This window comes from Boleophthalmus pectinirostris, unplaced genomic scaffold (assembly GCF_026225935.1).
Source record: "Boleophthalmus pectinirostris isolate CB_2022bp ecotype Guang Dong unplaced genomic scaffold, ASM2622593v1 HiC_scaffold_10, whole genome shotgun sequence".
Taxonomy (NCBI): domain Eukaryota; kingdom Metazoa; phylum Chordata; class Actinopteri; order Gobiiformes; family Gobiidae; genus Boleophthalmus; species Boleophthalmus pectinirostris.
In genome coordinates this window covers 33,946,198-33,966,401 of record NW_026570971.1, presented here as the reverse complement: position 1 = coordinate 33,966,401, position 20,204 = coordinate 33,946,198, and the positions used below count along the sequence as shown (strand labels likewise).

Genomic DNA, 20,204 nt, shown 5'->3' with positions numbered 1-20,204 from the left:
TGGAAAAGTTAACTTTAAAATGACAGTTCATCCACTATGGCAGTTGAAGCACACTCAATTTGCCAGTTTTTTTTTCAATAGTCTCTACATTTTGTCAAATCTCACTTTCCAAGTTTAGATTTGAGGTGTAAGCCACATGAGACACATGATTCTTTACTCTAAAGACTGTTGTGTATAATTTAAGTAGAGCTCTGAACTGAGTCGGTTCTTCCAGTGTTTAGTCTGTGGGAGTTCAGTCTTGAATCTACAAACAGGAAACTAAAGTTATTCTCAGTATTTCCTCCTGATCAGAGCCTGTGTTTAAGATGAGACTCAGACTTGTTTAAAGGGACAGTACATAAATTGAGATGTGAGAGTTTAGTTTCATGATGTTGATACTTGACACGGATTCAGGCTTTCAGACTCAGGTTTGACTGTTGAACATTTTTATTTACTGCAGATCCTTCCTCCGTTACAGCAACCGTTTCTTAAATAGAGCAAACCAAACGTGGTACAGTGCATTCAGGACAGTCAGTCAGGAGTGTACGGGGTGAGGAGGGGGAGGGGGGAGAGGAGAGTTACTTCTGGGAGGGCATCAGGTCGTCGATGGCCTGACCCTTCTCCAGACGTTTCTCCATCTCAATGAGCAGCTTGATTCCATCAACCACCATCTGCACCAGCTCCACCTCTGAGAAGCCCAGACGGTCGGCGTTAGAGATGTCAAAGACTCCGCCCACCGCCGCGGTGTCCACTCCACCTGAGAGCGAGGAGAAAAGAGACAGAACGGATTAGACTTCCATTCATACAGCTGATTGCTTTCAGACACTTCCAAAAATAGACTCCGCTGATTAAAGTGAACTCTGAATCCTGGCGCCTTCATGTGCATCATCAGGCCCAGTGGAACATTCTTTGACCTGTGTGCTCGTGTACTTCTGCTCTGCTGCTCAGGATTATGAAGAGAACCTGTCACAAGTTTGATTCTATGCCAGTTTTACCACTAGTACAACTTTCCTCTCCCACTAAACACCTGACATGAACTTCTGGAGGCAGCTCTCCCATGTCTGTTTCCCAGTGGAAGTTGCACATGAACGCTGCAGAGTCTTGTTTAGAATTTGTGGCATCGGCTCCATTTGATTATTTATGTAAACATTTTTAATTCAGTGGAGACAAATGTGTAAAGTTAGAGCCCCGTTAAAGACTGTGCAGTGTTTCCAGTTCCCTCCCTCGTCGTGCTGCTGTACAGTGGTGTGTTCTCACCGGTGCCTCTCTTCTGCAGCCTGAGCCTCTTGAGCACCTCCTCAAACTGTGGGTGCTTGCTCATGTTGGGCAGTTTGACGTGGACTCCGGCTCTGAGCCCGGTGCCCAGGTTAGAGGGGCAGGTCAGGACGTAGCCCAGGTGCTCGTTCCACATGAAGTCGTGTCCGCGCTGCTTAAACAGGTTCTCGATCTTCGGGACAAAAAGGACAAAAGCGGGACATCAGACACACGTGAGAGAGCGCCCCCTGCAGAGTACACTGGATATTACTCTGGTTTTCCCCTGACCTTGGTGAGTCCGGTGCAGAAGCGGTTGAACACCTCCCTCATGTTGCCTCCTTTCTGCATAGAGATCACTCTCAGATGGTCCTCCTCGTTCACCCACACCAGGAAAGTCTTGTTGTCGTTGTGCCTTTGAGCAAACACACTTTAGTAAAAATAATTCTAAATTAGACTACATTAAACAGCGGTCCAACTCCTCACCAGATGCCGCGGGCGTCGGGCCAGTCGCGAGCCATGCCAGAGGCCAGGAGCAGAGGAGACACGGGTTTGTCAAACAGGAAGTGGTCGTCAATGAGCTGCTGCTGCTCCTCCTCAGTCATGTTCTTCAGAGCGTAGTATTTCCCCTTCAGGTCTCCGCTCAGGGAGTCCAGGGCTGAGGGACAGAGACAGACACAGTGTGTACTTTTAATCTGAACCAGGACTGTGCAAGAGAGACATTAAAAACCCAAAACTAATGAGCTAAAAGACAAATTCACTTTGGAACAAACATCTGCACTTTCAATCTAAAACAGTCCGGGGCTGTACAGAGCCACACTAGTGTTCCATGCTCTCAGTATCTGCACTTAAACCAGATCCAGTGGAGTTCCTGTTGAGTTTAGAAGTGAATGTTTGTTAAACGTGCATTAGCATCGTGACATACCTTCGATGGAGAGCCTCTCGATGCCGCGTCTCTCTCCGCGGCTGCAGTGTGGTGGCAGAGCAAACCCACGAACACTGCGTCCCGTCCTCACTCTGGAGCTCAGGACGTAGGCTGGGTCCAGGTCATCTCCACCCTGAGACACACAGGGACAGAGGGTTTGGGGTTAAACTGGAGTAAGAGGACACATCCAGAAAGGTGAAAGGACAAACACTGGAGCAGCTCTGTGCTCCTTGTGTCACAGTTTCTCAGTTTGTGTTCAAAAGTAAAACTAAAGATTTTTGTACATTTTTGGAAAACACTGGTGGATGCTCCCTGCAGAATTATTGGCTTTCTCCAGTGAAACTTGGCAGGTTTCACCAGGTCAATACTCTGCAGAGCCCCAGAGTGAGCACAGCGCTGCAGGGTCACTGATGTGCACGAGTTTAGAATGATTATCTCCACATACAGAGAGTAATCATGGCGGCAGCAGCAGTTACGAGTTCTTAGGTCATTAGTACTGCAGAGTTGTTTGTGGGCTTGTGTGGTGGTAGTAGTAGTAGTAGTAGTACCTGTAGGTTGTCTGCGTTGAGGTCGGTCTTGTGCTTGTCTGAGGGCTTGTATCCTCCGTGACGGTCTTCAATCACTGGGTCCAGCAGCTCTTTGAACACCTCATAGGTCTCTTCGTCTCCAGCCACACAGCCCACAGTCATGATGAACGGGTGACCTACACATTCACAAACACAACCACACACACACACACCCACCCAAGGTTAGGGACATAACACTGACTGAAGACATCCTGTCACTTTTCAGTTTTGTGGTGTGGGACTAGAGGAGAATGAGCCTTAAATAGCATTTTCTCAGGTTCCAAACGTCTAATGGTCGCAGCCTGGCTGTAATTGTAGTGGGTGTGTATTATAATAAGTTTTATTCCACACTGTCACCCCTACGAGCAGTCTGTCCCTCCCTGTGCTGCTGAGTCCTGCACTGGACCGGGATTGTCCACCCCGGGCTGAATGACGTTGTCGATGGTGAAGCCGCTGGGGGTGGCGCGCTCCCGCAGGCGCGCGTACACGTCCTTGGTGAGCACTTTGGCCATGTGGTTGTTGTGTTTGGTCAGATCTGGGAACTCTTCATCCACCGAGCGCCGCTTCAGAGTCAGCGTCAGGTTGGACATGAGCTCCGCGCTGCACAAACACACCGCATCACCACAACTCTACACCGCCTCAGTGCCACCACCAGGGGGCGCCACCTGCACACTCAGCGCTCATAAAAAGGTACATCATGTTACAGGACCATAAAGAGGCCAATCTGCCTCCGCGGGATTAACGGGCCCGGGACATCGCGCATGAGCTGCGTGGTTTTACCTCATTGTGCAGAATAAAAGGCGTTAGGAGCATTTAAACCTGAGCAGTACAGAGACGTGCTCCTGACGCAGCGTGGACCCGGATTAAAGCAAAGCCCGCTCCTGCAGCCCGCTGCTCTCAGCAAAGGTGCTGAATAATAAGAATGAACGCTTCTATGAGCCGCACACGAGCGCACTGCGTCTGTTTGGCCCTGCGCTGTTGCGTGTTTCATCAGTGCACGTGCGTGTGATGGGGCGTTAGATAACACGTGATGTCATCTGAGTGGAGGAATCACAGCCGCCGCTAACGAGCCGGAGAACAGCCTGTGCGCCAGAGTCAGTGCGGACTTTGTGCACACATGAGTGCGGCAGATTGCGGCAGAGGCGCAGTGAGAGGACACAGCGCGGCTCCTGGAGCGGACAGTAGAAAAGAGGGAGCCGCTCGGGATTAGAGTTATGTAACGGTAATCTTTGCCGTTGGCCGCTGACACGCGCTGATAATGGTGCCTCTTTTAGACTCTTAAGTGCTCCTGCTCCATATTGTGCTGCGCCGCGGAGGCGCTTATCCCTCACAAGGTCACCCAGAGCCGCTGCTGCTGCGCCATTAGGGCCCTGCGCGGGGATGAGGGGATGAGGGGCAGATGGCCGGCTCTGGGTGGCTCTGGGTGGCTCTGGGTGGCTCTGGGTGGCTCTGGGTGGCTCTGGGTGGCTCTGTACCTGGGTTGTCTACGCCGGTCTGGATGACGTCATCCAGGGTGAAGCCGCTGGGGGTCTGCTTGTCCCGCAGGCGCGCGTACATGTCCTTGGTGAGCACCTTGGCCATGTGGTTGTTGTGTTTGGTCAGGTCGGGGAACTCATCATCCGCAGAGTACTTGAGCTTCCACTCGTTGTGCGTGTTACCGAAAGGCATGGCTGCTCCCTGGGTGAGGGCGGAGGGGAGAAGGAGGAGAGACGGTCAGAGTGTGCACACAGCCCGTACAGCCCCGCATAAACCCGCATAAACCCGCTACATCCCGCTACATCCCGCCCCGCAGCGCGCACAGCCGCTTTCACGCACATTAACATTAGATTATGACAGAGCAAAGGAAAGAGCGGCTGTGCATCTCCCCTTTAGCAGGAGTGTCCCCGGTCTAACAATGACAGCCGGACAACAATGGGCCGAGACGCCTGTCTGAGTCCCGCTAAAGCTGCTGCTTCCCCGAATAAAAGCATGCAGAGCCGGGCACAGCAGCCCCAGGATGCCGTACCTGCTGTCTGCGGGTCTGAAGGTGACTGGTGCTGGAAGGAGTGGAGACAAAGATCCCTATTTTGTCTGGTGTGGAGCTGTGGGCCGGTTGCTCCTCTCAGCGGCGGCTCTGCGGTGTCAGTCCGAGACAGAGCGCGCCTTTTATAGCCGCGTGTCTCCGCCCCTCGGCCGCGGCCCACTGCCGTTCATTCAGCGCGTGGCCCGCGTCTGCCGCCATAACGACTCCAGATAAAAACATGTATCCAAAAACACAGAGGGGATGTCTGAGGAGGAGCGGGGAGTGCGCTCCTGTGTCACACCCGCGCCCTGTTTTGGCAGCAGTAGTGGGTTCTGGGCTCTGAGCTGCAGCAGTGCGTAAAGATGCGCCCCACTGTTTAATGACACATTAAAGGTCCATCATTTTCCTGCTTGTTAACAGCACGAGGCCACACTCCTGAGGCACTTTGTGTTTAACGTTTCTTCTGTTTACATGAGCGGGACATGGAGCAGTTTTGGGCTATTGTCTCTTTTGTATAGACTGTACTCTTTCTTTTTTTTCTTGCTTGCTCATCATTCTTTGCAACCAAGACCTAATCACATCTTGTACCTTCACATGTCCTCCTCTGCGTTGCTGTGTGACGCATTGCCTATGAATAATAAAACATCCAAATGCCAGAACCGCGCGCTGCTTGTGCTGCAGCACAAACAGCAGCGTCTCTTTGTGCCTGTTTTATACGCAGGCTGCTTTCAAAGTGAGTGCTCCCAGCTTTGCGTGCCTTCAGTGTCTGCTGTCATCTCGCCTTTACATCCTCAGCACCATCACACCGCCCCCTGCTCGCGTTCACGCCGCGGAGGAAGTGCGATGCTCGGTCAGGCGGGTCTGCTCTCTCCATGACCCATGTTCCACTGCCTCCGTGCATCCACCATCTTGTCTGTGTTGACAAAACTCACATTATTCAAATGTGCAGAATGTGCCCAAGGTGGAAACTACGTTGTTGTTTTTTTTTGCAGGGTGCAATGTTGTATTTGTAGGAACGTGTCTGGATCCTATAGATGGCAGTAATGCACGCAAATAGCACTAGTCTCCACGAAGAAGACGCATTTCCTGTCAAAACAAAACCACGTGTGCGGGCAGAAAGCGCGTGGATGTCAGATTGTCCTCTTCTCATCGACTTTCCTTCATTTACAGAAGAATTATATCGAAATCTCACCCTTTTTCCTCCTCTTCTGGCGCAGCGTGTTAGAGAAAGGTGAGCGCAGCCAGTGGAACATAACGTGACGCGCGCTTTACGCACAGAGCAGCGGTTAGCATGAACAGCTTTCAGTTTTAGCTCGATTTTGTTCACGGATTTTGATATTTTAACGCTTTAAGATACTAAATTCAACAAGTTCTGACTTTTTTATGAAGTGTTTGGATCTATTCACGTAATGCTTCTTTTTAAACCTGTTTTTATTCGCCTTAAAATTGTCAAGACTTTGGCTGATCCAAATTGCATTTTTATTTGGCAACGGTAAAACCAAGCAGCTCATAATGGTAAAATTATTATAAAATTTGGCATTAAACTGTTGCATTGACATTGCAAAACTTATCAAATGCTGTTACAGTAAAATATTATTTGAATACAAAAATGAACACAAAATTACTTTATACTTACTTTATACTTAAATACTCTCTGTATTGCAAACTTTTCACACTTGATTTCGTTAAATTTATATCTTAAAATAGCTTAAATAATATAAACTACAATTGAAAACGGTTAACGACTCCATCACAAGTGGGAAAAGATTTTGACCTCAAATTAAACTTCACAAAACATCCGAAAAACACAAGAAATGATTCTTATTTTTTGTACTCACACTTTGGGAACGTTGTCGCTCATGTTTCTTCGTGTAAAAACTCAAAAAATATCCAATAAATTCACCAGGAAAATTGTTATTAAAAGTTGTGCGCTATCGAATCGAGCACGTGCAGAGACTAGAATGTTCTTTTGTGACTGGAAAATGGAACAACTACAGTTTTAATTATTCTTTATGGTGACACATATCTTCATTTATTGAGCCTTTTTAGCTTATTGGTTGTGATATTGAAGAACTGTTATACTAATGTGCAATGTAATTACTTAAATATTAAAAAAAATACATGTATATTACTTTTATTAGTACTTCTACTTTGAAAAAATAGTCTGACAGGCTACTGTAAAATTATATTAACATGAATTGAGTGTGTTGAGAGTCAAGTGAGTCATGTACTTTTCAAACTTGTAATGTTAAATATGGAATTGTGCTATTTTTTTATTCTAATTATCAGAGATGGAAGGACAAACTCTTGCAAAACATGTGGAAAATTATCTGGTGACTTTCCCCCTATGTGTTTATTTATTTTGATTTGTCTTGGACCTAAAAAGGCTTAAGCTTTTGAGAGCCTGTAGTTCCAAAAAGTAGTTCTACATTGACAGTAAAAAATATTAATAAATAATAATAAATTGTGAACGATGCAATGCACTGTATGCATGTATTTACTACAACTTATATCAAAATCTCATCTTGTCTTGTCCTACTCCTAATTATTATACTTATAAATAAGAAGGACCAACAGTTCCCTAATTTAAATTATATTAGGTACAGCTCTATACAATACTTGCAGATATTATAATAAAATGAAAAAATATCCAAGAAAACCAGTATGATCAGTGTATTTCCTTGTTCTTCAGGTTGCAATAGGAGATGAGTTTTGCAGAGTACTCGGAGTGCATAGCTGAGGGAGATGTGGCCATTATTTACCTGAGCCACGACGCCATGATGCCCGTGAAGGTCCAGAAAGGAGCCCAGACTCAGACCAGATACGGCGTGATCCGCCACTCCCAGGACCTAATCGGGCACAAGTACGGATCCAAGGTAAGAGTCACTCACTGAATGTATCAATGGACTGAATGTATTAAATAAACCTGCTAATGAAATGATTAATTTACATTTTTATCTATGGACAGTCGTGGTTATAGACTGATTGTTGGTGCTAAACCTGATGACACTGTTTCCAGGTGAGCTGCAGTAAAGGCTGGGTGCACGTGCTCCACCCGACCCCAGAGCTGTGGACAGTGTCTCTGCCTCATCGCACTCAGATCCTCTACACCACAGACATCTCCATGATCACCATGATGCTGGAGCTGAAGCCCGGAGCCATCGTCTGCGAGTCCGGTAAGAACATCACTAACACTGCACTAGTACTCGAGTAGTTAGACTCAGTACATTTGTCACATCATGTTGAGAATATGTGGGTGATATTGACAAAAATGAAAATCTTGTTAACAATGTAACTATATCTGACAACACAGACAATATCATCCAGTTGTGTTTCTTTCATAAAAATCTGCTTTAACGTTACACTGTATGGACTAAAAGGAGTACAGTATTTTCCACACTATAGGGGGCGCTCTTAAGCCTCCAACTCCATCAAAAAACGACTGCTCCCCACAATCCAGAGCGCCCTATACATGAATCCACTCGGGTGTCCCAGCACGACTTCATTAAACTACAAAACCGCACCACCCACAGAACACACAAACACACATGGAGCAGACAGCGACCGCACAGCCAAACACACCCACAGACACACTCATCACTCCACGCCGACGAGGAACGGAACGGAGGAACAAACCGAAAAAGCGAGTGCAATGTGCCACTTCTAGACACAACTGAACAACTGAGTCACTGCGAACACACCGACAATCCAGCGATCCCAGACAGCACCCTCCCTACACGCCACAACTGAACAAAGCCCAGAGTCACCGGGAACGGCACAAACAAACAAAACCACTCACCCATCACACTGTTGGGTTTCCTTTAAAATCCGGTGTGATTTATTTGTGAAAAAAGTTTGAAAATAGACCATTTAATGACAGTGCGTCTTATAATCCAGAGCACCTAATAGTGTGGAAAATACGATATTCCTGAAACACAAGAAATTGACACTTTGCGTTGACATCCTGCTGGGGCTGTTCTGCATGTATTGCTATGGCGGAATATTCAGCAGTTACCATGGTGGTTCAATGCACATTTAGCAAACACTGCCTCGTAAGTTGTTTTTGTCATAAAATGTTCAGGATCCTGTGATCAATACGAGCGCTCATGGTTCTGTTAAAGATTTTCAACAAGGTGAAAAACTGTTGGGTAGATAGTTTCACCGTAGACAGAGCAGTGCCTCTAATTAGCTTCACACCTCCACGGAAACAAAACAAAAAACACTAGTATTTGCCCTTTTGTGTGTTTGGGTGGCACAATATTATGTAGAAAATGGTCCAGTTTTTCTTGTGCATTCTTTGGCAGCATTCCTAAACCACTCAACAAAATTAAATTACATTCCCCACAGGCCTCCATGAATCACTTGGAAACTCCAGACAATATCCCAGTGTAATATTTCAGATGCTTGTAGTGGCCACTCTTTATAAGGCAGCATTATTCATGATGTGTCCATATCATTTACTCTGGGACTGTGTCAAATGGGAAGCTTTGTTTGGTTTTATTCAGTAATGTTTGTGTTTTGTCTTGTGCTTTCTTTGAATTCTGTGCTCTGAAATTATTGTATTTCTTGCTAACTTTCTGCTTTTAACAAGTGGTTATTTTTCTCATCAAAAAAATACGCTTTTTTTTTTTTTTTTTTTGTATACAAACAACTAGCATGCTGACGGCACACTTTCACCAGCATTATGGTACTTCCTGGTTCATTGATTATAAAAACACTTTATAATTAGATGCAGATGACTCACAGTAGCATTAAAGTGACCCTAAGGACTGCTACTACAATATCTGAACTGGGGCAAAAAGTTATAAAATATATATATATATATAAAAATATAAAATATGAAGGAGTAATGCATATTAATGTTAATCACATGTGAATCAAGATCACGATTTCAATTACTGTATTTTTTGGACTATAAGTTGCTCTGGAGTATAAGTCAGACCAGCCAAACAATGTGTAATGAAGAAGAAAAAAACATATATATAAGTCACACTTTTGGGGGGAAAATTATCTAATAGAATCAGAGATCGTTGTATAAAGTCAAGTTCTAGTAATAACAACAGACTGTTAACGTCACATATGAACAGTTCTTCAGATAAACTGTATAACATAAACAACAGAACAGAACAAGTTTAACAAACTCTCCATCTCACTCCAAATCACTAAATCCATTCAATTCTTCATCCTCGGTGTCACTTCTGAGCAACTCCGCGACCTCCGGAGGTAAACCATAGATCATGAGGTCCGCTTTCCACCAGTCCCTCACAAGTTTCTCGCTCACTCCAAACTTTCTTTCTGCTGCTCGATTATTATTTTTGGCTGCATGTTTCACTATTTGCAGCAGGACAGAGGCCCTTTCTGCAGGAGACATGTGCAGTAGAGCTTTGTGACAGTGGTACAGGAGCCGCAGATACTGACATACAAGACTAGAGCCTCTCGTGGCTTCAATGTGAACATTTTAATATATAAGGCTACGTTCAGACTGCAGGGCTTAATGCTCAATTCCGATTTTTTTCGTGAAATCCGATGTTTCTGCGAGGTCGTTCACATTTCCAACTAGAAAAGCACTCAGAGAGCGCAGACCTCCGCCAAGGACTACCCCCATTTTTTATCTAAATTGCGATAAAATCAGTCTTCTGGATCAGATCCGGATCAGCCTTTGGAATATGAAAGAGGATCCCATTGTCCATCCCTGAGTCAAATTTCATGAGGTTTGGTCAATAATTAACCGAGATATTGAGAAACAAAATGTTTGGCCCCATTTACCACAATGTTAACTAAAATTTCAAAGTGATCCAGAATCCAGGATTTCTTCCGGATCACCCCCAAAATGAAATCAGTTCTTCCTTTTCACATTTCCAACAAATCCTGAAAATTTCATCAAAATCGGTCCATAACTTTTTGAGTTATGTTGCTAACAGACAAACAAACAACAGACAGACAGACAAACAAACAAACAGACAAACGCCGGCAAAAACATAACCTCCTTGGCGGAGGTAATTAAATGCGACTTGTATGTGACTCCAGTGTGAACATTAAACGGCCCGAAAGTGTCCCGCATGTGCACTGGAGACACAATAACGTCAACCGCAGCGAGCGTGCTCTGTGTTTACAGAAGTTGTCCAAACATGGATGCAGCATTGAGCACCTGGAGATTTTAAAGTTCCTCTCGTACCGGAGCCAGAACATGAACAACTTACTTGTTTTAAGGAGGAGATTGAGAAGGAGAAGGACGAGGTTTTTGGCCGTGGTGTTTTGTGGGACAGTCCACTGAAAGGAACGTGAGGATGTGGAGATGTAGCCAAGAGTGGTGAGTGGTGATGTGCTTCACTTTAGTGACACGGAGTTCATTAACAATTTTCGTTTGACGAGAAGAACGTTTGTGTACATTTGTCACTTGTTAATAACGTGAAGGTTGGACGAATGCGCTTTCGCCGTTCAGACTGAAGTCACATGTCAAAAGATCAGATATGTATCGGTTTCAGGAGCACATATCCTAAGTGTCCTGGGTCACATTTGAAAAAATCTGATCTGTGTGGTTCAGACTGTCATTAAAAGATCAGATACAGGAACATAGGGGCCAAAAAAATCGGATTTGGATCACTTCAGGCTGCAGTCTGAACGTAGCCTAAGTCAGAGAAAACACCCAAACGATGAAAAAAAAGTGCCACTTCTAGTCGGAAAAACACGGTAATACAATTAGCAAATCTCAAAGACTGACATTTTTGAAGTATCATCATTTCCTCCACAAACAACAACATCTTTAAAAGTGTTATCTGCATAAAAACTCTAATTCTTGTCTTAGTTTATCACTTCATATTTCAATCTGGACGTGTTTAAAATGTGAATATTATAAACAGCAAGTCTATTCACAATCGCAGTGTTTGTCAGAAAATGTACAATTCAGTGTTGATCCCAAATTCTTAAAGATGCACCGTGTAACTTTTTGATTGGAGGTCCATCACCTGCTTGTTTCTATAGATACTATGTCATTGTTCTGTCTGGAATGTTCCACAGTATGACATTAAACAGTGCTACTTTACATTTATTCAATTACAGGTGCGTTTATAGCTCAAAAATCTGTGGAGAGACAGACATTGTGACGGTGAGCCGGGTCGCATCTAAAATAACAAAAGCTTTTAGCAGTGTCCCCATGCGTCTGTGTGTGTGTCCCCCGGGGAGACCTGTGTCCTTGTCCAGGCATCTGTGTTCAGACCTGAGCTCAACAAGGGCCTCTGATTCACATTCTGCTGTAGTCCTGGTTTAGTCCTAATACAGTCCTGATTTAGTCTGGGTCAGTCCTGGTGTAGTCCGGGTTTAGTTCTGCTTTAGTTCTCGTTCCCTGTTGGTTTTGGACAGATTTTTAGTTCTGGTTTAGTTCTGGTCCGGTCTTGCTGTCGTCCTGGTTTTGTGCTGGCTTAGTCCTGGTTCAGTCCTGATGTAGCCCTGCTTTAGTCCTGGTTGAGATCTGAATTACTCTTGATTTAATCTTGCTTTATCCAATGAATTAAGCCTGTTTTGAACATATTTTAAAGTAGTGGCTTAGTCCCTGTTTAGTTTTGGTTTAGGTCATGGTTTAGTTCTTTAGTACTGTTATAGTCTGTTTTTTTTTTAATCTCACTTCTGGTTTAGTCCTGTTTTATTCCTGGTTAAGTCGTGGTATAGTCTTGGTTTTGTTTTGGTGTAGTCTTGGTTTAGTCCTGCTTTAATCCTGCATTTTAGCACTGGTTTTGTCCCATTTCAGTTCCGGTTCAGTTCGGTTTAGTCCCATTTCAGACTTGGTTTAGTCCCATTTTAGACCTGGTTTATTCCTGCTTTAGTCCTGCTTTTTAGCACTAGTTTAGTCCCATTTCAGTCCTGATTTAGTCCCATTTCAGTCCCGGTTTAGTCCCATTTTAGACCTGCTTTAGTCCTGATTTTTAGCACTAGTTCAGTCCCATTTCAGGCCGGGTTTAGTCCCATTTCAGGCCCGGTTTAGTCCCATTTCAGGCCCGGTTTAGTCCCATTTCAGGCCCGGTTTAGTCCCATTTCAGGCCCGGTTTAGTCCTGCTTTTTAGTCCTGTTTTAGTCCTGCTTTTAGCACTGATTTAGTCAAAATTCAGTCCCAGTTATTCTCATTTCAGTCCCAATTTGGTCACATTTCAGTCCCGGTTTAGTCCCATTTCAGACCTGGTTTAGTACTACTTTTTAGCCCTGCTTTAGTCCTGCTTTAGTCCTGCTTTAGTCCTGCTTTAGTCCTGCTTTAGTCCTGCTTTAGCCCTGCTTTAGTCCTGCTTTAGCCCTGCTTTAGCCCTGCTTCAGTCCTGCTTCAGTCCTGCTTCAGTCCTGCTTCAGTCCTGCTTCAGTCCTGATTTAGTCCTGATTTAGTCCTGATTTAGTCCTGCTTTAGTCCTGCTTTAGTCCTGGTTCTGTCCTGCTGTAGTCTTGCTTCAGTCCTGGTTGAGTCCTGGTTCTGTCCTGCTTTAGTCCCAGGACAGCGAGAGGAGGGGGATGGTAGTTCTCTGCAGAGCCTTTCACATTTCCGATCAGGTTTTGGGCTCGAGGATTTGCAGATTGTTGAGTGGGAGCCAGATGCTGCTTACACCACACCAGCTGCTAATATTCAAAGCATTGTTCAGTGGATTATGATGTAACGTACACACAGGGGATGAACCAATCTGAAAAAACATACAAAACGTGACTGGTCTGGGTCAGCGAGACGTCATAAAACTGTATATATGGACGATCTTTTAACACTGAGCTGGAGGTAGTGTTGTCACGAATCGATTCATGTCTGAGTTTCCTTACATTTGACAAGCTTAACTAGAGGACAAGTCAGAATTCTCAGGTGGAATTGGCTGTTTGAGTGTCAGATTTTAGATTTATGGTTCATATCTCTGTTAATGAATTACCTGACCACGTGAAAGTCCAACCTTTTCTCTGTCAGCGCAAATGAACTTTCAGAATCACTTTATAAAATGGAGTCATTGCTCTGCAGAAGCCAGATTGATACGAGCGGCTCTCTTCATTTTTCAATCTGGAACAGCTCTCTCTGCAAGTGAACGGGAAACTTTCCAAATATTGCAGCTGCAAAACAAGCCAAGAAATTTAGTTAAATTCATAATTCATTCAGGGAAAAGCACAGACTTCGTTCACTGTACAAATGCTCAATGCGCTTTCTCTGCACTATTTTTTCACAAAGTAATCACCCAGTCGCTTAAATAGTGGATTCTTGTGAGTTTGTGATTGTGAAGCTACAAATATTGTGGGAATTCTTCTGCCTGTGCAAAGCCTAAATTGTGTATGTGTTTTTAATGGATTATCTACTGTTCCTAGTGTTTTTTGTCAACTTTAGTGCAAAGTAGGTCCATTTGCAGCTTTCTGGTTAAAAACACCTCAGTCTAAGTTTTAGTGTCGGGAGTAACATGTTATAAAAGTAACATGTAATGCACTGCTTTTTGCTGTAACTAGGGCTGGGTATCATTAAGAAGTTGCCGATACGATACATATCTCGATACAGTGCACTTTCGATTCGATATGATATATTTCAAATCGATTCGATACGGTTCAATAAAAAATAAAGGCTAAATCGTGGCTGTGATACTAAAAGGCTTTGTTAAATTACTTCTTGTGCAAAGTTCATATGAAACACAAACATTTTAATCCTCAAAACAGTAAAAATGTCAAATGTGTTGCATAAAAGAGTTTCCTTTCACTCCACAAGCAACAAAACTGTAGCTCTGTAACAAAATAATTTTGTAAAACACACCTAAAAATAACTCTTGGTGAAATATCGATACAGCAGCCCACAATATCGATACTGTATCATCACATACATAAAAGATACGATATATCAATATTCCGATATTTTTGCACACCCCTAGCTGTAACGCAGTAGTGTTCGGCATTACAGGGAAAAACGTGGTAATATTTTACTCGGTACAAATGTCAGTAATGCACATTACAATGCTTTTTTAACCTGGATTGAAGTGGTGGGTGGTGGTACAAATTCCCTAAAATCACTACGATATCAGCAGCGGTGAAACGCCGGAGGTGCGCCCGCGTAGACCGTCGGGTATCCACGAGTAAAAGGACCGGAACTCCATGCTCCACAGAGCTAAACGCAGCTGACGCCTGATCATGCTCAGGGGTTCTCTCAGGGGCGGTCCTAGGTTCCAAGTTCTAGTCCAAGATTAGTCCTGGTTCAGTCCTGGTTCAGTTCTGGTTCAGTCCTGGTTTAGTCCTGGTTCAGTCCATATACGGTGCAAAAGTTCAGCATCTTCGCAGTTATTTTGGTGAGAGTAACTTAAATGTAATGCAATAGTAATTTAATGTCTTACATTTTAAACACAGTAATATTGTAATGTAACTAATTACTTTGAAATGACAGTAACAAGTCATAAATAACACATCACAGTTTTAAAGTAACTTGCCCAACAGTGTTAAGTTTGTGCTGCCTTAAGTGGCCTCTGCAGTTTCCATCATTTGTGGGTTTCAGTTTTGATCTGTGTGTGTGTATGTGTGTGTGTGTGTGTGTGTGTGTGTGTGTGTGTGTGTGTGTGTGTGTGTGTGCGTGCGTGCGTGCGTAAAAGGCTTTAAGTGACCTTTCTCCTGTTGTTATCTTATTTGCTAAACCTTCACTCGGTCTTGTAAATACTCTACAAGATCCTCTGTTCATCTTGGTGCACTGAAGTATTGTTGGGTTTCTATAGGTCATTATTCATAAATACAGATGGGGAGCAGTTCAAATTATTTTCAAAATGCAAAATGATCTTGTAATACAGTGAGTTCTTGTGTTTAGTCAGTAATTGGAAATACCAGGTTGAGCATTTGAGACTTTACCTTTTGGATATTGCATGGAAAATTTCAGTGTAATCAATAGGGAAAACTGTCTCTTGCCCCCATCTGTGAGTCTGACATCATCACATTCTAGAATCTGAAACTCACCAATAATAAAATCTGGACAATGAACCCAAGATGGCGTATTTCAGTAGCCCATGCACATTGGTAGCCTGATTCATCAGCCGGTTTCACTTCGTGGAAACCGTCTGACCTCGCAGCATTAGAATTCGTTCACTTGACGGTAGGCAGGTACTTTTTTATCATTTAACCAATCGCTGCTATTTGGTCGTGACATATGTAATGCGCCGCTAATGGGGCGAACTGGTATATTAACCTTTTCTCAAATCTTATAGGAAGAAGGACAATAACGTTTTTCCTCTTGATAAAATTCACCAAATATTCTCTTTATTTTGGCTTTAAATCCTCAATCTCAGGAATCGTTAACAACTCAGGTTGGTTAGCTCTTCGCTGATTGGCTGGTGCCTGAACTCACACTTCCAGGGTTTTTGTGAACCGTCTATTGTATTTTGATTCTTGATCTAGGTGGCGCCAGCCTGGTTAGCGCATTGGTGCATGGGCCCAAAAATATATTTCTCTTCCACATTATTTCCTTTAATACAGGTCTAGTGCCTCCCACCCATGTGACATCAGAAAAGTGACCGTGTGATCTCTTCTGACCAATCAGAGCTTTTACAGCAGAGTTAGCACAGCCTCAGAGCAGGGCTGAGCTAAATCTTACAAAACTAACTTTTAGGCAAATTGAGGATTTAAAAATTCCAAAGTTCATATTGTAAAAACAGAGAAGAAGCTCTACAAAGTTTGACCTTTGTGAAACCCGTGGATGCCCTGTCTGCCAAACACGCACAGTTTGACTTCACATAAATGCATTGAGCTCTGGGGGATGCTTCTGATGCTGCAGTACCTGGAGTGGCCACTAGTCAATCTCTCTCGGGGAAGAGGGGAGTGTCTTATCCAGTTCTTATTATAGATCCATGATTGAAGCTTATAATTCGATTTCTACATAATTCTGTTTGGGTTTTTTCATTCTGCTCCAGCCGTGTTTCGTGAGCTCACAGTGGAGCTAATAAATCACAATCAAATCTAAATTGCATATTGATGTACGCAATAAACAAATCACAAAGGCTGCAGTTTTTTATTTTTATTTCCTCCACAAACAAACCTCTCTTCTTCTGCATACATTAGCTTACCCTCTAGTTTAGATCTGTGCAAGCATGTGCTGAAATGTGATTCTTGTATAAGTTTGTCACTTCAGATGTCAGTCTTTTAGTCAATTCTTCACCTTTTTAAATGTGAATTTTGAACAGAATCCTCTTCTTAAAACATTGCAATACTCAGAAAAAAAAAAACGCTATTGGACATTTTTTAACAAATCATTCAGTTCATTTTAATGTTTTGATGTAAAGTAATTTCATCTGCTGTGGTAGGGTATGTTTTTATTTGTTTGGTCTGTTTAAAACATATGGAACTTTAGAACCAAAAATGGTACAGAAAAAAGGTCAACAGTTTCATAAACTAGAGTACATATGTATCTGTTCAATACATTTTTATATCAGATGAATTAACTTGAATTTTTGGCCTTGCTGTTTACTTCTGCTTGACCGGGCCCATGAACCAACACAAAATCACAGGAAAGATGCTGGAGCCAGGTTATATGAAGGTTCATTTACACCGTGCCTGAGCAGGCTGGGGAAATACTCAAAAATACAAATTCAATGTTTATAGTGAAACTGACCACAAATAAATAAATTATACAGATTCTCCAGGGTCACATTTGTATACTCACATAGTATACTGTAAAAACAACATACACCAAATACATAAGCAAATGCATTCTTACCCACTCCACTTACCCCCTCCCACCCTCCATCTGCTCTTTGATTAACATCAGTCTGACTCCCCCCAGTGAAGCCCACTGCTCTGGATTAGACTTAGACCAACTTTATTGATCCACAAGAGGAATGACTTGGACACAGTAACTCACATATCACTATATATTATTATAACAAAGAGTAAAAAATATAAATGGCAATAAGACATTCTGAATAAGTAGCAAAAAAACAGCAAGAAACTGGTGTCAAATAAGACTACTATATAAATGTACATGTAAAATAAAATTTTAAATAAGTAATAAAACATCTCAGTGAAATAAAAAAGGTCAGGGTTATCTGTTACATAATGGTGAGTTGTACAGTTGTAGGGAGTATTATCTGTTCCATAAGGGTGAGTTGTACAGTTGTAGGGAGTATTATCTATTCCATATGGGTGAGTTGTACAGTTGTAGGGAGTATTATCTATTCCATATGGGTGAGTTGTACAGTTGTAGGGAGTATTATGGTGCTCTGTGTGGGTCCGTGTGGCTCTGTGTGGCTCTGTGTGGCTCTGTGTTGGTCTATGTGGCTCCGTGTGGCTCCGTGTGGCTCCGTGTGGCTCCGTGTGGCTCTGTGTGGCTCTGTGTTGGTCTGTGTGGCTCTGTGTGGCTCCGTGTGGCTCCGTGTGGCTCCGTGTGGCTCTGTGTGGGCTCTGTGTTGGTCTATGTGGGTTCGTGTGGCTCTGTGTGGCTCTGTGTTGGTCTGTGTGGCTCCGTGTGGCTCTGTGTGGCTCTGTGTTGGTCTATGTGGCTCCGTGTGGCTCCGTGTGGCTCCGTATGGCTCCGTGTGGCTCTGTATCGGAGCGGCCTGCCTTGCGTAGTGTTGTGTTTAGTGTTTTGGGGGAGGGCCGGGCGGTGGGGGGCAGGGCCGGCGGTGGGGGAGGGGAGCCTGTGGTGCAGTGCTACATCATGTTATACTCCGGCTCTGCACACGTCACCATCCATCCTCCCATTCTGAACGTCCCACTGCGAAAGAGGGGAGGAAGGAGGGATGAAAGAGGGATGGAAATACGCCCAGTCAGCTCAGCTCTCGCTTGCTTGCTCTCTCTGTCACGGTCTGTTTCTCTCTCTGTCTCTCTCTCTTTGTCTCTCTCTCTCCCTGGCTCTATCGCACTCTCTCTGTCTTTCTCCCTGTCTCTCTCTCTCTGTGTCTCTCTTTGTCTCTATCTCTTTCTCTCTCTCTGTGTCTCTCTTTGTCTCTATCTCTTTCTCTCTCTCTGTGTCTCTCTCTCTTTCTGTGTCTCTGTGACTCTCTCTCTCTTTGTCTGTCTCTGTCTGTCTCTGTGTGTGTGTCTCTGTCTCTGTGTGACTCTGTCTCTGTCGCTCTCTTTTTGTTTTTCTCTGTGTGTGTCTCTCTCTCTGTGTCTCTCTGTCTCTATCTCTCTGTGTCTATTTGACTCTGTATCTCTCTCTCTCCCTCACTCTCTCTCTCACTCTCTCTCTCTCTCTCTCTCTCTCTCTCTCTCTCTCTCTCTCTCTCTCTCTCTCTCTCTCTCTCTCTGTGTCTCTGTCTCTCTCTCTCTCTCTCTCTGTGTCTCTGTCGCTCTCCCTTTGTCTCTTTGTGTCTCTCTGTCTCCTTTTTTGTCTTTGTATTTCTCTGTATACTGTATCTCTGTCTCTCTCTCTCTTTTTCTCTTTCTCTCTTTCATTCTAGTCTCTATCAGTCTCTGTTGCTCTGTCTCTCACTCTTCGTCTGTGTTTGTCTCTCTCTATCACTTGTTCTGAAACAGCTCAGTATCATTCTAAAGGTTTTCAGGAAAGCTTAGTTTCTGTTTCTGTCAATATGACTTTTTTAGTGCTCTAGTTAGTATCTATTTTTAATACTAGTTTTAGTATAGATTTTTAGTTTTGTTTTGTTTTAACAACCCTAACCGTCTAATAACCCTAACCCTCTCTCCGTCTATTTTTCTCTTGCTCTGTGTCTTTCTCTCCCACACTTTTTACTCTCTCTTCTTTAAATCTCTTTCCCACTTTCCATCTCCATCTCCCAGCCTCCTTCTCTCTCCTTCCCCCTCTCCATCCCTCCCTCCCCCTCTCTCTCCCCTCCCCCATCTCCCTCTACCCCCCGCTCTCTCTCCATCCCCCCATCCCAGCTTTAGTAGATCAGATATCTGCAGTGGTGTCACATTATCACCGTCTGAGGAGAATGAATTGGGTTGGATGCTGTCACTTCTGATCTCTGACAGTTAAACCGGCCTAAACAGACATTATTAGATTTCTCGCTGAACTGGAGACTTCATTTAAATCTGCTGATGTTGCCTCTGCTCAGAGCTTGACGTGTGAGTGATGGCAGTAAATAAACACCGGTCCTGGTTCATCTGATCGGAGGACGAAGGGCCTGAAGACTCATCGGAAATAAAACTAAAATGTGAAGAGAAGCAGCGACAGTCATAACACAGTGTCCATTTAACAAGTGCAGAGTGAAAGCTTAAGGCTATTTCTTATCATGAGGTGGTCACTAACTGCACTTGGTTAGTAGGACTGTCACAAGGATAATATTGGAGCGTCTTTCTGCCACTGATACAAAGACAGATAATTCCAGTAAAACACTTTTAAATAGATTGTGTCATTAAAAGGCCTGAGCTGCCACAAATAAATGGCAGGATGAAGTGATAATTAGCCATAGAAGTTATATATTTAACTGTCTACAGCTCAGATCTTACCTTATTACATAAAAATGGCAACAATCTCACCACTAATGCATTTTGTCCCAAACTATATTGTTCCAGCTTTCTTATCCACCTTATTCGACCCTGTCCACTTTTGTCTCTT

The 20,204-nt window shown here is 43.8% G+C and overlaps 2 protein-coding genes across 3 annotated transcripts in view; one reads left to right on the top strand and one right to left on the bottom strand.

Moving 5' to 3' along the window:
* Positions 1 to 408: 408 nt before the first annotated feature.
* On the bottom strand, positions 409 to 4,890 carry ckba (creatine kinase, brain a). Of its 2 annotated transcripts, XM_020917284.2 has the most exons (8): positions 4,727 to 4,865; positions 4,197 to 4,398; positions 2,704 to 2,858; positions 2,156 to 2,288; positions 1,717 to 1,888; positions 1,522 to 1,645; positions 1,237 to 1,426; positions 409 to 736 (listed from the first exon to the last, which is right to left on the bottom strand). In XM_020917284.2, exons 2-8 carry the CDS (start codon positions 4,387 to 4,389, stop codon positions 558 to 560), a joined length of 1,146 nt encoding a protein of 381 aa, XP_020772943.1. In that variant the 5' UTR covers positions 4,390 to 4,398; positions 4,727 to 4,865; the 3' UTR covers positions 409 to 557. The 2 variants fall into 2 exon arrangements, with proteins under 2 accessions (XP_020772943.1, XP_055018228.1); XM_055162253.1 differs by lacking the exon at positions 4,197 to 4,398 and having other exon boundaries at positions 4,727 to 4,890.
* A 914-nt stretch (positions 4,891 to 5,804) lies between these two features.
* Positions 5,805 to 20,204, top strand: part of trmt61a (tRNA methyltransferase 61A) — a 36,876-nt gene continuing 22,476 nt past the window's right edge. The window contains exons 1-3 of the mRNA XM_020917285.2: positions 5,805 to 5,954; positions 7,416 to 7,599; positions 7,743 to 7,899. Coding sequence (XP_020772944.2) covers positions 7,429 to 7,599; positions 7,743 to 7,899 — 328 coding nt within the window. The 5' untranslated portion in view covers positions 5,805 to 5,954; positions 7,416 to 7,428. The remainder of the gene's footprint in view (positions 5,955 to 7,415; positions 7,600 to 7,742; positions 7,900 to 20,204) is intronic.